The following is a 15,736-nucleotide window of genomic DNA, read 5'->3' as shown; positions in this document are numbered from 1 at the left end:
GGCTCAGGCATTAAGCATCTGCCTTCGGCTCAGGTCATGATCCCAAGGTCCTGGGATCGAGCCCGGCTTTGGGCTCCCTGCTCAGCGGGAAGCCTGCTCCTCCCTCTCCCACTTCCCCGGCTTGTGTTCCATCTCTCGAAGTGTCTCTCTCTCTCTCTGTTAAATAAATAAATAAAATCTTAAAAAAAAACAAAAACAAAAAAAAATGAAAGTGGCCTCAAAATATAAGAGAATTCAATGTTAAAGGAAAAAAAGAGTAGAACATTATGTGCACTGTGATGTATTTGAGAAAAATGCTAGTTCTGCCTCCTGGTCTTGCTTGACTTGTACTACCAAAGTTAACTCTGCTTGGCTTCAGAGGCCATGTCATAATTACAAACACTGTTTTTTAAATGTAACACTCAAATTAAATTAGTAACAAAAGCCCAAATTCAAAAAGGTGAGATAAGAGCTAATTCAGGCAAAAGCTTTAGGTACTTTTTTTAAAAGGACAATATATTAAAAAGAAACCTAATTTGTTAATTGTTCTTAATGGCTTTGAACATTAGCTATGCTAGCATACGGATAGCGACATATACCTTTCATGTTATCATATCTCATATCTCTTATCTCTAAGAGCTGGGGATTTAACACTGTCGAGTGAAGGCACACACAGGTTAGATACCGGGCGTTCCAGTTTTCATAGACCCATGCTGCCACCTTCTGGATGCTTTTGGAGATTATGTGATAATACAAGTTTATTAAGACAATATAAATGAAAAGCAATCGTATTTAAAGTAATTTATTAAAGAAGTTAGCCTATTGCTCATATAAAGAAATATATTACTGGTGCTAAATTTATTTGGAAACATTTTCCAAAAATTCCATTTTGAATAAAGTTCTACTAGCAGCACATAGCTGATAACCAGTCACCCATGCCAATGAGGGAAATAAATACAAATAGTAAATAAAATACTTAACAAAGTCATGGTTTTTGTTCTCTTTCATATGCATCCCCCCATTCCCAAAGTGAAGGAGAATGTGAATTTGGTACTTACCTTTACAGTTCAATTTTGAAAATTTTACTATCTATGGTGCATCCATAAATACATAGTATGCACTAGCGTGTTTTCTAAATGTAAACAGACGGCGTCTTATTGTATCACACACACAAAGGTTCCACGTCACAGGCGCAGCCAGCCGCTGCAAGTACTGTTCAACGAGGAAACGTGGAGAGTTGCGCGCAAAAACATCGGCACCATTCTACAGGTAGGAAACACTCTACTGGGTCACTAGTGTTATTTTTTAATTTCTGCATTTGCATGCCTGTCAATAATCTCTGTTTGGTTTATTAGGGAGAAAGTTTTTTAAAGCATTTCTGACATTTTAAAATTATTTTCTATTTTCTTGGTACTTTTTTTTTTTTTTACAAAGTCTGGTTTCTTTCTCTGAAATTAAAATATGTGGAAATGGATCTTGGAGAGTGGAATCCCTCATACTGGAAGCTATTGTAAAAAAAAAAAAAAAAAAAGAATGATGACTAAGAAGGGAAGCTGGCAGGGAGGTGAAGGGAAGAGGTCAGATCATTCTCAGTTGGAAGTACTAATCCTAATGCCAGAGTCTTGGAGGCAGTTTCCTGCTGCAGCATTCCAGAAGCCTTAAGAAATCTGCCCTCCCTTTCAAGAGCTCGCTTCTGCAAACTCCCTGGGGATTTGGTGCAGGTTTTGGCCTCCCCTAACCTACAGTTCAGATTTTGGATATTCACTAAAGCTTACCTCTGACAGCTACCCAAATCTGAAAAGCATTCTATCTCTAACCACTCTACTTAAATTTCTCAGTTATTAGAATAAGATTCAGTTCAAGTACAACACTTCTAAAGTATTAAAACATTCTAGCATTGAAAATCTCTGCAGGATTCCAAGATGAGTTAAGGGAATCACACAGTTGGAGAACAGGTGGGAAGGGAGACTTGCTTTTCACTAAGAAGATTTAATACCTCTTGCATTTTATATACCTATTTATGAAATATTTTGAGATACTATAGTAATATTCTCAGTGTAGATGAAAAGTTAAAATTTAAAAACTCAAAATTTTAGCAAGCCCGTTTCAAAAACAGATTTTCCTAAAAAGTCTTCTATATGAGTATTTAAAGTGGCAATCTAATTTTAGTAATAATAGTAGTAAGAGTAATAATATAAGGATTCTACTTTAAATTTGAATCCTATTCAAACTCCCTCAGAGCTTTAACTTCTGAATAGCAATACAGAAGGTGAAAACCACTCTTTTTAAAGATAATAAACACAATTTGGAATGACAAACAAAAATGGTATAGAACTGTATGCTATGTTGTATAATTCAGATACTATTTAAAGCATTTCACTTCAGTCTCCTTCCAGATGCACTTTTCATACGTATATACAGCACATAGATGTTCTCTTTCATATATACACAGTACATGTAGATGTATCTTTTCTGTGTGCTCACGGCACATGCACGTAAGCCTTTCGTGTGTACATACAACACGTACGTATATGCACTGTCCATGTGTACACACAGGGCAGGCATATGTACCTTTTGCATGCTGGTACAGTATGTGTATATGTATCTCTTGTGTGTATGCACAGCACATGAGTGTGTTTCATTCGTGTGTCTATACAGTACAGGTACATGTATCATTCATCTGCATGAAGGATACATTTTGTTTCATCAAGAAACCAAACCACCAAAAAGGAAAAAAAACCCTCAAACTGAAGTTTTTCCTTTTACATTCAATAACCTGAAGAAGAAACAGAAATGGCAAATAACCTAATATTAAAGATTTCAAAATTACAAGTTTCAAATCCCTCCTGAAGTCAAAACACACAGTCAAAGCTCACAGCATTTTTTGAGTAGTTTCCCAAAGCTCCTTGTTTCTCTGAGTACCTAGAAGATGCCCCTCCCCTTATCCTTCACAGCATGTTGTTAGTATCTCTCCTTTATCTTTATATATGGTAGGCCTTGTAGGAGACTAACAACATTTGCCTGATCCTCCTCCTAAAACACAAGGTTATATTTCAGGGAAGACTTAAACACATTATGTGACAGATGTTAATACTGCCCCCAGAAGCTTTCTGAATTGTCTGCAATAATCCTTCAGCATTATACAACCCTGAATTACTTCAACAGTCCATATCTTAAAGGATACCTTCAGAAAAATGTTAACATTATTATATTTTAATTATTTAAAATAATCTGTATCGGGGCGCCTGGGTGGCTCAGTGTGTTAAAGCCTCTGCCTTCGGCTCAGGTCATGGTCTCAGGGTCCTGGGATGGAGCCCTGCATCGGGCTCTCTGCTCAGCGGCGAGTCTGCTTCCCCCTCTCTCTCTGCCTGCCTCTCTATCTACTTGTGATCTCTGTCAAATGAATAAATAAAATCTTTAAAATAAAATAATCTATAATATATAAAAGATCTCAGTTATCGAGACTACTTGGTGAATCAAACTCAATTTCAAAGCGCTCTGCCTACTAAATGGACTTTTACTATTTTGGAAAAAAATTTAAATCCGTCTAAAAAATGAAAAACAAAAAAGCCTTCAGTGTAAAATAAAAAACAATCTGTTCAGTTTAAGTACTCTACACAATACCGTAGCTAGGCAGTTTTTATCATCTATGTCAAAATTTTAAATATTTACAACTCCCGTTAATAAAAGAATACTGAAATCATTTACTAAAAATAAAATACAGAACCACTGCGCCAGGCAACAAATTGATGCTATGTTATAGCAAGAATACGGAAAGGTCTTTTGGTTAAAAAGATACCAACATGGGATAAAAATGATGGGAGTGGAAGAAGAAAGGATGACAAACACTAGAATGCAGGGAAGGAAGTACGTGTCCCTGGTCCGCTGAGACACGAATACGGAGTTGTGAAGGAGCGTACCGTCTGCCTCAGAGCTGCCCGCAGCATCTTTCTACCTACAAATGGGATCTCATTCCTTCTTTACTGTCTCCCTAAGACACAATGATCCACTTAGTATTTAAAACCTTTCGTATGTTGGTAAACATGAAAATGATTACAAAATAAAGGAAAAATCATCAGCCTTCTACATGTTTGATTATAATTTAAGTAAATTTTAAAACACAACTAATATTCCTCTGTTTTAGGACATCTTTTCCTGAAAAAAAAAAATCTACAAGTCAAAACTCGCCTTTTTGATTCTACCTAAGATAAAAACCAAACCTCTGTTCTAATCCAAAAAGCAGACAACAAACATTTTGATATTTATCTTTAATCACTGTGTTTGGTAAATACTTATAATCTTCCAATGACCAGATCACAACCTTAAAAAATATTTTCTGCTAAAAGAAAATGATACTAGATCAATTTCTGAGAGGGACAACCCAAGCACTGGATGCTTTATGTCATTAACTCTAACCTCAGCAAGACAGTCATTTGCTAGACATTTAGCAAATATCAAATTCTTAGCTTTTTATTAATCATTTAGGCTCTTTGACATTCAGGCACATTACTTGATGCTCCTAACCACCAACTAAATGAAAAGGTTATTAACCAGGCAGTCACTACTTGTTCAATCATCACAAAGCAAAAAGCAAGTTTGTCTTAACTGTTGTTGTTAGGTTTTGGGTTTGTTTGTTTTGGGTTTTTTTGCAAGAGAGTGAAAGAGAGAGAGCAAGTGAGCACAAGAGAGGAAAGGAAAGGGGAGAAGCAGTCTCCCCACTGAGCAGGGAGTCCAAGGCAGGACTCAATCCCGGGACCCTGTGATCATGACCTGAGCCAAAGGCAGACGCTTAACCCACTGAGCCACCCATACTTTTGGATGTCAGTTAAAAAGAAGAGAATCTCTATCGTTAAATCTATAAGTCATTGGTTATTTTCCAAGTACCAGACTTCCTTGTCGGTGTCTTCCTCCTATTTGCCAGGCAACTAGCACCTGGGTCAGTCCCTTGTCTACTCAGGAGCCCATTCCTTATGTAGCTGCATGTGTGAACTAGGTACCTTTTCTTCTTCTTTTTCTCCTTCTTTCTTTCTTTATTGTATTGTGTTACATTAGTTACCATACAGAACAGCATCAGTTTTTGATGTAGTGTTCCATGATTCATTGTTTGCCTACACTAGGTACTTTTTTACTCACTAATGCATTTCTAAATGCAACCAGTCAAAAAAAAATCATTATATTATATATCCACTTGAAGTTGTTTTTTTTTTTTTTCTTTCCCTAAAAATTTCATTTATTTGGCAGAGAGAGAGTGCAGAAGCAGGGGGAATGGCAGGCAGAGGTAGAGGAAGAAGCAGACGCCCCATAAGTGGGACATGGGCTCGATCCCAGGACCCTAAGATCATGACCTGAGCTGAAGGCAGGCCACTTAACCGACTGAGCTACCCAGGCGCCCCTCCACTTGAAGTTTTTAAAAAACAAACCAGAGAATGCTCTCATACAAACATACAAGCTAAAAAAAAAAGTATATACTAATGTAGGTTTAAACAGAAAACATGATCTTATATAAACCACTCTAAACTTTATTTTTAGTTATATTTATAATTTAAAATATATTTCTTTACTATTTTATATAACAACAAAAATCTGGGATGAAAATTCTCTTGCTTCACTATAGGGCCTAACTACTATACAATGAAGCTTAGCATGGATTGTAATAGTTCTGTAACTCACAAATGCCACTATGATGATATCCGTTTCACGAAAATAGACAGAAGATTGGCTGTTTAAAGAAACATATAGCAACTGTTACAGTGATGGAGATAAGAACATAACAACCAATTTGAAAAGGAAAGAATAAGAAAGAAGGAAGAGAGTGATTAAGAACCTGAATTTGGGAGCACCTGGGTGGCTCAGTCGGTTAAGCAGCTGCTCTTGATTTAGACCCTTGATTTCGGCTCAGGTCATGATCTCAGGGTCCTGGGATCAGGCCCCACATCCGGCTCCACACTCAGTGGGATGGCTCCTTGAGGATTCTCTCTTTCCCTCTCCCTCTGCACCTCCCCCCCAACTCCCGTGTTTACGCACACGCTCTCTCAAATAAATAAATATTTCAAAATTAAAAAAACAATTTTCAAGTCTGGCAGAAGAAAAAAAGACAACTGGCACTAGGACTTCCTACAACACCACCAATAGCAAATCAAACAAAATCTAGCTCTGGCAGAACACAGCAGATAAAATACGTAATCAGGAAGATTAAGTAAGCAAGCAAAAAGGCCAAGGAAAATTCTTCGGTTTTGAAATGAAATAACCTTGTGAACACTGCATCAGAATCACAAACAGAACACTTTTCCATTTCAGTAAGACCGTAACTTGTGAAGCTGAATGGATTTTGATAAACATGAAACCTGTGTGTAAGACAACAGTGTGTGTGTGTTTGTGTGTGTATGCACACGTATGTAAATGCTGGGAAATAGTGACTGTGCACACAAAGGTGACGAATCACACGAAAAAGTTCATGATTAACAAACAGTAAAAGAAATTATGAAGAAAAAATTATGGATCTGTTATTTATCAGTCCTAAAGCCTCCTCAAACCTCATATTCCTAAAATTATTAGGCTTTCTGATATCATTACATACCCATCAGGAAGAAAGCCATCTGCTTTCACGGAAGTATGTACAAAATTTTCCAGTATCATTATCAGTGACTGTTATGGCTTTCCCTTGTCACAGTAAATGTTTATTTAAACAAACACTATTAACAAGTTGATGAGTATTTTGTCTCTACCAAAGTATACATTCACTATCTTTTTGCTCAGGTAGAGGTAAAAATGAGATTGCAGAATATCTTTGTGAATACGTAAACTACTTTATCACAGAAAATTGAAACTTCAATAAACATGTCTTAAACTGCTACTGTGTTTCCAAGACAACCCATACTATTTAGAAGTAATAGGGAAAAATAATGTGCATCTTCTATTTCTGTGCCCAATAGTAAATAACATAATTCTGCTTAAATAGTGTATGTTAACATTATCCAATTTTAAAGTTGAAAGGGTTTTGTTAATTCTTTCATCACATTTCCCTTAAGTTACTCTAGATTCTACTCCTAATAGCAATATAACTCAGGGCTACCCCAATAAAATAATCTTTTATGATCAACTTACACTACAGTTTTCAGGTGGAACTAGAAGTTGAGTAATCTCACCACCATGCACACAGAAGATATGTTTCATTTCTCCAGAAAATATGTCCCAAATAATGACGGAAAAATCCACGCCTCCAGATATCAGGTATCTTTGGTCATAACGAGCTGAGACCTGATGAGGATACAGCAAACATGTGACCTTGTTCCGATGACCGCGAAGTGTTCTGTGAGGTGGCCAACCTGTGAATGAGGTTTGGGATTTAAAATGGGAAAATTAAAGTCTTACAAAATTTCAACAAATAAAAGCAAACATGAATTGTCAGAATAGCTATAAATTTTATCATCAAAAAAACATCTAATTTTGTCTTCTAAAATACTCTGCCCCATACGGTAGCTACTAGCCACATAAGGCTGCTGAGCAGGTGAAATGTAGCTAGGGCAGACTCATACGTGCTGGAAAATACAGAGGCAATTCCAGAGATTTAGCACAAACAAGTAAGTAACATATCTCATCTGTAATTTTTTATATTGGTTATCATTGATTTTATATTGTAAAACTGGAATTTTTTCAATTCTACAGTTGAAATGAAAATACTTTTGCTATATTGGTTATATAAAACAGATTATTAAAATTAATTTCATCTGCTTCGTTCTTTACTAATGTGAATATAGAAAATCACATACTGTTATATATACATATTTTACTGGACAGCACTGTTCTAAAAAATTGGCAGTATTACTGTTAACGTGGTTATTACTTAGTAAGCTATAGAGATAACTAACAATAAATGAAACTATTAACATACACCAAGAGGTAAAATCAGATACTTCGTCACATACAGTCATTACATGGTATGTATTCTAATAATAGGTACTAAATATTTCTTACCTGCACTGGCATTAAATTCTACCAACTCCTAGGACACTAACAACTAAGCTGATTCATTGTACTTGTTACAAAGAGGGAAAACACTGTCAATGTCATGGTTACAGAGTTCGCAAAACACTTTAGACAGTGGTAGATCTTCAGTATACCTCTTCGGAGCATGTGTTCCCCTTGCAGCAGCTGTACTATGGCTGTCTGTGTGGCAGGTACAATAATGATGCTTCCATCCTCACGGCCACAGACAAGTCGTCCATGTGCTGGTATGTACACACTTGCGGTTACTTTAAGAGGCTCATTACTATTGGGAATCACACTCAGCTGATCTATAATTCCAGCAGGACAAGGATTCAGTTTATCAAATGCCTCTTGCAAACTAATAGAAGTTGTCATTTTCAGCTCTGTGGAGGTTTGTTATGTATCAAAAAAAAAAAAAATTGTCCATGTTAGAAAAAAATTAAACATTAAAATAAATGTACTTAGAGTTGATTCAGTAATATATATCAAAGAACAGTAACTGTGACAAAACTGTAATTCTAGGGGCACCTAGGTGGCTCAGTGGGTTAAGCCTCTGCCTTCAGCTCAGGTCATGATCTAGGGGTCCTGGGATCCAGCCCCACATCAGGCTCCCTGCTTCCCCCCCCCACCTACTCTCCACCTACTTGTGATCTCTGTCGAATAAATAAGATCTTTAAAAAAAACAAACAAACTATAATTCTAAGAAGAATAAAATGACGCGTACACTATGAATTTATTATGCAATGGTTAGTATTTAGGTTGCTAAATTAAAAGAACTGAGAAATTGCTGCATGTGATTTATTACTGTCTTCTTTACCTTCCTGTTTATCAGGTGTGTCTGATATGTTCCAAATATTCAATCTTCCTGAAGAATCACCCTGAATTAATAGTTTATGGAGGTGTTCCTTGAATCCACAGAAGAATCGAGTAACTGGAGGACAAATCAGCAACTGCCAAAAGGGTAAAAAAAAAATTGGTCAAATATTTTTAGCTGGTCTTTTTTTTTTTTTTTTTTTAAGGTAATCTCTATACCCAACATGGGCCTTGAACTCATTATCCTGAGATCAAGAATCGCATGTTCTACCAACTAAGCCATCCAGGAGCCCCTTCTACTAATCAAAATATTTCACATATTAACATTTTTTTTTCAGATAAGGATGTTAAGTACTTTGCCTCAGAACCAGAGTAAAAAAAAAGTATTTATAGCATGAGTTTTCAACAATAGTTTAATGTAATTTTATAGCATTAGTTACAAATCAGCTAATATTCAAGTCCAATAAAATACAAACATGCAAAGAAATGAAAACTACATTTATAGTTTTTCTCTAGAATTAGTATTTATATTTTTTCTCTACTTTAGAAAAACTGATTACTCACCACACAGTGCAATTTATTTAACTGTCTCCTATCAATTAATACAAAGATATACCACTCTTTACCAAAAAGAAAAGTCTCCACTTTAAAGGTCAAAAGGGGAGAACTCGCTAATCCTAGCTTTATGTCCATCACTGATTCGTAACTAAGAGTAGCAGCAAAATTAAAACTACCAAGACGGTACAAGTAGAAGACTCCACTTTTTTAAAGCAGTGTATTTTCAACTAATAGCTTGACATTTTCCTTGGTCACATTTACATAATCAATTTGAACCTAGCCTGACACGTTAACTATAAACCACTAGGAACAAAAACCATTCATTAGGCTCTTACGTATACTTTTTTAAAACAAATTATTTTTCTGCTTTTATGCCTTCAGTGAGATCACTTATTTGAAAATACTAAATAGGGGTGGGCTCATAAAATTAAAGTTTAGATTATCAATTCACAAATACTTGAATATTAAAGCACAGACTCTTATCCTGAAAAGCAGGAAAAAAAATTTCAGTTATGACAACTACAGTTAACAAAAAACCTACTTACTGTATTTAGTGTTAGTATTCGTAAACATCATTAGCCTATAGAAACAATATATATTAAGCATAATCAATTATGTGATTTAACTTAAAGACAGAAAATTACTGAATGTTGTAACGGATAAACAACATCCCTAACATGGAGAAGTTGCTGCAACAGCTATAATAACCAATATTCCACATTCCACAGTGTATCTCACATGTCTCTTAACTTAAAACATACTGGGGAGGTGGTATTTTAAAAAACATAGTATGTACATTGTTTTGCTTTGTTGGTTTGTTTGTTTTTAAAGATTTTATTTGTTTATTTGACAGACAGAGATCACAAGTAGCCTGAGAGGCAGGCAGAGAGAGAGGGAGAAGCAGGCTCCCCGCCGAGCAGAGAGCCCGATGTGGGGCTCGATCCCAGGACCCTGAGATCATGACCTGAGTCGAAGGCAGAGGCTTAACCCGCTGAGCCACCCAGGTGCCCATTTTGCTTTGTTTTCTCTCTGTTTTTTTGTACAAGTCGTGATCCTTTAGTTTACCTGGAAGTGACTGTGTGGTTAGAGAGAAGGGGGCATTCAAGTTAGAGGAGAATGTAGGATAGGTTATAGAGCATCTTAACTATACAGAAATGTATAAATTCTGCAAACTCAAAATATTGAAAAAAGAAATTTCCTTCCCCTCAACATCCCTTCACATAAAGATGGAACAAAATGTTTAAAATGATGGGGCGCCTGGGTGGCTCAGTGGGTTAAGCCTCTGCCTTCGGCTCAGGTCATGATCTCAGGGTCCTCGGATCAAGCCCCGCATCGGGCTCTCTGCTCAGTGGAGAGCCTGCTTCTCTCTCTCTCTGCCTGCCTCTCTGCCTGCCTCTCTGCCTACTTGTGATCTCTGTCTGTCAAATAAATAAATAAAATCTTTAAAAAAAAATGTTTAAAATGAAAAAGCTGTGCAAACCCAGAATATAAGTAAAGGAAACTTTACTCCAAAAACCAAAGCTTTGTCCTTAATGCTCAAAAAATATAGAGATGAAAACCTAGTACTAAGTGCCACTGCATTTCAATTTTAAATTGATATTAAGTAGGTTTTTAGAAATCAGGGGCATCTGGGTGGCTCGGTTGATTAAGCATCTGCCTTCGGCTCTCATCATGATCTGGGGGTCCTGGGATTAAGTCCCATGTCAGGCTCCCTGCTCCTGCTCTCTCACTCATTCACTGTCTCAAATAAATAAATAAAATCTTTTAAAAAAAAAAGAAATCATAATAAATTTTGGTTTTTATAGAGAAAAAATTTCTTTTATCCTTTATTTCTAATGCCTGATAATTTAAAACACTATATGATTTTGGAGATAAACTGAAATGCCTTATCCAAGTAATGAACTATTATTAATCAAAAGTATTCCATGATTATCTTTGCCCTCCTAAAATTATACCTGTCACCATGTTTACAATTGCATGATTGCGTAAATTTATGCCATCAATCTTTTATCAAAAAGTCATTTACTCCATGTAATCAGTATAAGATCATCTGTATTCTTAGAGAAATGTGAACACCAAAAGCATATGATTAAGATATGCAAATTTTAGAACTGTGCTTATAAATGACCATATCAAAATGTTTTGTGACATTTAACACAATGCCCTGAATCTTTCACATTCTTAGCAACCAAAAAGACACCGACAGATGCAGTTGTGAAAAATTTTCAATGTCAATATCAATTATAAATGAGACCTGAAGAACTTTACCCCTTTATCTGTTCGATCCAAGAGGCTATGTTGTACAGGAGGAATTAAATTTTCAACTGCTTTCCCCACATCGCTGCGGAATGAATCACTAGCTGGAAGGCAACTGAAAATGAGAAAAATATAACATCCAATTAAAATACTGGCATCAAATATTTTATCATACCATATGAGGAGGATTTTTGGACAATAGACAAAATATGGATTTTCAAATTAGAGTTAATTTAATGTAGGCATTAATGTCATTAAAATACCCAACTTCAAAATTTAAAAAAATAAATAAAATACCCTACTTCAAATAAAGAGCCACCTAATTTTTGTCCTTAGAAGTTAAACTGGAATTATAAATCTAACTTAAGAAAACCTTAAGAGACTCTTGGTCTCGGGAAACAAACGGAAAGTTGCTGGAGTGGAAGGGAGTGGGAGGGATGGAGGGGTGGTTGGCTGATGGACACTGGAGGGTGTGTGCTACGGTGAGTGCTGTGAATCGTGTAAGACTGATGAATCACAGACCTGTACCCCTGAAACAAATAATACATTATATGTTATTTTAAAAAAAAGTTCTGAAGTTTTTTACCTAAATCATTTATATTTTAAACATTTTCATACATCTGAGTTATGCCCTGAATTCAGACTCTTTGCTTTGACTAATGTCCTAACTTATTATTGATTGAATACCTGGCAGGTAGTTTGTAAATATAACTTTGTCCATTTTCAGTCCAAATGATGACTTTATCTGCTGACACAAAGTCACCTCCAGTCCACATCTGTCCATTTTCACTAGGACCTGAACACAGCAAGGAATAGTCTCCAGCATCAAATACCTACAAGGAATAAGAAATTCCCAATCTAATCCATGTTGATGTCATTTAAGATACAGTGACATTTAAACTAAAAACAAGGGGCACTTGTGTGGCTCAGTCTGTTAAGCATCTGCCTTCAGCTCACGCCGTGATCCCAGGGTCCTGGGATAGAGTCCCAACTGTTATTAGGCTTCCTTCTCAGCGGGGAGCCTGCTTCTCCCTCTCCCTCTCAAACAAAATCTTTTAAAAAACAGACTAAAATCAAAGCAAAACTTCTGGAAATACATTTAACAAACTTCGGCCTTTAAAATTTACTACCTCAAGTTAAAGACATTGTGTCAGTGAGCCATGGGGCTCGGTCCCTTCACCAGGGAAAACACGACTAGGTCCCCAGCTGTGTGCCTCTCTGGGGTCAGGCATATGACAAGGGCAGGCATGCTGCCTTAAACAGGGACAGGGAACCCTTACACCTTCTTATCTAAAAGCAGGAATATTTTATCAAGAATTCCAGGTCAGGGGCGCCTGGGTGGCTCAGTGGGTTAAAGCCTCTGCCTTTGGCTCAGGTCATGATCCCGGGGTCCTGGGATCGAGCCCCGCATCGGGCTCTCTGCTCGGTGGGGAGCCTGCTTCTCCCTCTCTCTCTGCCTGCCTCTCTGCCTACTGTGATCTCTCTCTGTCGAATAAATAAATAAAATCTTTACCAAAAAAAAAAAAATAATAATAATTCCAGGTCAGAGGGAACCAGCCTCTAGAACGCATGGTTTATGACTCCTGTTTTATTTCTACATCCAGTAACACTATTTCTAATAAACCTAGACATCAGAATATCTCTTTACTAATATGGGAATTACCTTACTTTATTTCATCCTGGGGCTGATGCACAGTAAATAGGAAGTTAAAAGACTGAGTTTTATTATTTCATAATTCTCACATATAAAAGTCAAGTCCCCTGTACCCACCCCCACCAAAAAGTCAAGTCACAGGCTATCTGGTGCTTTGCATCTGTAAGGCACATCAAAGTTTACAAAGTCCCTTTACAGCACTATCTCTTAAGAGCCTTCTGAATGCAGGAGGCAGGAATTGCTATTCCATTTTACAGACAGCAAACTGACCCAAATAAGGGTTACATCACCCACTCAAGGTCACATGTCCAGTAAGTGCTAGAGCTAGGACTAAAAATCCTGATCTCATAATTCCTAGAATAATTTTTCTACCACTTTCAATGATTGGTAAAAGTGCATTCTACAGTGCTAAAAAATTTCAGTGGCCTATAATTTTTATTTTAGTTTTCTTTAAATAAAAAGCAAACTGCTTATACAGAGCCTTTTTGAAATAAAAACAAATCCTATCTGAATTTACCATGATTTGCTGTATTTATCACTTATTACATTAACACTACAAGAATAGCCAAGACAAGTCTAAGAAAGAATGGAGACCACCCTCCAGCCTTACTATCTAAGAAAAAAATTGTAAAGCTTATAGAAAAGAAAACAATACAGTACTGATGCATAAACAGAAAAATCAACAAGTCCAGAAACAGATTCCAGTAATCACAGGAACAGAATGTATTATAAAGGCACAACAATAGAAAAGTGAATTATTCAACAAATGGCACCAGGCACTGAGGGTCCATCTGGAATAAAGATAAAATTGGATCTACATCTCGCAATTTATACAAAATAAATTCCAGATTAAATATTTGAAGATATGTAAAGTAAAATTATACAAATATTAGGAAAAATGAATTTTTTAAAAATCTCAACTTGTGATGAGCCCTTTAGAACATCTAACAAACTGCTAGAACCCATAAAAGATGATAATGTAACCATTTAAAATAAGAAACTTCTTTTTGGCAGTAAGTATTTGGAAAAGTCATTCTATTCAGTTAGTCATACTATCTTAATGTTGTAATATGCATTTCCCTGATTAATGAAGCTGATCACCTTTTTATACGTTTATTAGCCACCGGCTTTCTTTTTTATGAAACGTTTTTGTCCATTTTCCTGTTCTGTTCTCACATAATTATGTGAGAACAGAATGCTCATTATGAACACACAAGAAATGGTATTAGATACTGTACTGCCCCTGCGGAGGGGAAGGAAAAGTACGATGGGAAAAAGACGTGTCCAACGTGTCCTCCTACACTCCGAGTTTATTGCTATTTGCATGTGCTTTAGTTTTTAAGACAAAGGAAGGATCCCATGTACTCACTGTAACTGCTGCTGCTAGCTTCTCCTCTCTAATCTTACTCGGCCACAGTGGCGGTGGCAAGGATGAGGTTAAGGTGCTGCCTGCCGCCCTGGCCTGTCTGGTCAGTCACAGCCCGTGCCCTGAGAGGCAGTGTCCCGCAGCAGTAAGGAGAGCAGCTGCTGAGCTCAGGCTGGCAGAGCTGATGCCCGGCAACTCCACTGGTGCCTGAACACCCTCAGTCGAGTTTTCTGTGCCCCCTACACCTCACGTGCCTCATCTGCAAAATGAGGAAAGTAGTAGTTCCCACTGCAGCCGGCAGCCTCTGCGACTGCCCCGACCTGGTATCCAAACCCTTCTGTAATCCTCTCCCCTGAGCGCGCTGGGATTTTGTGATGTTTCTAGACCACGGACCGTGGGAGAAGTGGTGAGACTGCAGTCCCGAGGGGAGGTGGGTCATGGCTACAACCCCTCTTGCTTGCTTCCTACTCTGAAGGAAGACCATTCCCAGGCTGTGAGGGGCCCACATGGCAGGGAACTAATGTCTCCAGCCAGCGGTCAACTGGACGTAAAGCCTGCCAACCACTGAGTGGGGAAGCTTGCAAGCAGAACCGCCCTATGTGACTCCTGCGAGGACACTGCGATCCTGGCTCCCACCTTGACTGCAGCCTGTGGGAGACCCCGAGCCAGAGGCACCCGGCTAAGCCATGCCCGGATTCCGCACCCACAGCTCAGGCTGTGATACATGAACCAGGGGGGACGGATACACGTGTATTGTTTTAAATTGCTAAATTTTGGAGTAATCCGTTATGCAGGATTAGGTGACTGATACACCACCCCTCAGAGAGCTGTGAGGGATTAAAAGAAACAATACATGGAAAGCTTTGAAATATATGCTAGGCATAAGTGGTCAAAACATGCTGGTTCTTTTTCTGTTATGGAAATACTGAAGTCTGGCAAGGTAGAAGTATATACTCTTTTCATCATTAGCTCTCCAGTGATGTAGGAAGGCCTTCCCAAATCCAGCAAGCCGAACGGAATGGCCGTCGGGAATAACAACAGACTACAAAGATAGGTCAGCCTGCAGAAAATTCACCACCGCTGCTTATGTTGTACTGAGGAAATAATGACTGAAACAGTAGCAA

At 37.5% G+C, this 15,736-nt stretch overlaps 1 protein-coding gene across 2 annotated transcripts in view; it reads right to left on the bottom strand.

Moving 5' to 3' along the window:
• The window catches only part of WDR7 (WD repeat domain 7), a 372,785-nt gene that overhangs the window by 317,208 nt on the left and 39,841 nt on the right, over positions 1-15,736 (bottom strand). For both annotated transcript variants that reach the window (XM_046025300.1, XM_046025301.1), the window contains exons 8-12: positions 12,280-12,425; positions 11,605-11,707; positions 8,783-8,915; positions 8,100-8,348; positions 7,084-7,304 (exon numbers count right to left, since the gene is read on the bottom strand). In XM_046025300.1, the coding sequence (XP_045881256.1) occupies positions 7,084-7,304; positions 8,100-8,348; positions 8,783-8,915; positions 11,605-11,707; positions 12,280-12,425 (852 nt within the window). The remainder of the gene's footprint in view (positions 1-7,083; positions 7,305-8,099; positions 8,349-8,782; positions 8,916-11,604; positions 11,708-12,279; positions 12,426-15,736) is intronic.

This window comes from Meles meles, chromosome 12, assembly GCF_922984935.1.
Source record: "Meles meles chromosome 12, mMelMel3.1 paternal haplotype, whole genome shotgun sequence".
Taxonomy (NCBI): domain Eukaryota; kingdom Metazoa; phylum Chordata; class Mammalia; order Carnivora; family Mustelidae; genus Meles; species Meles meles.
The sequence above is the reverse complement of the archived record's forward strand: the minus strand, read 5'-3'. Positions and strand labels throughout refer to the sequence as shown.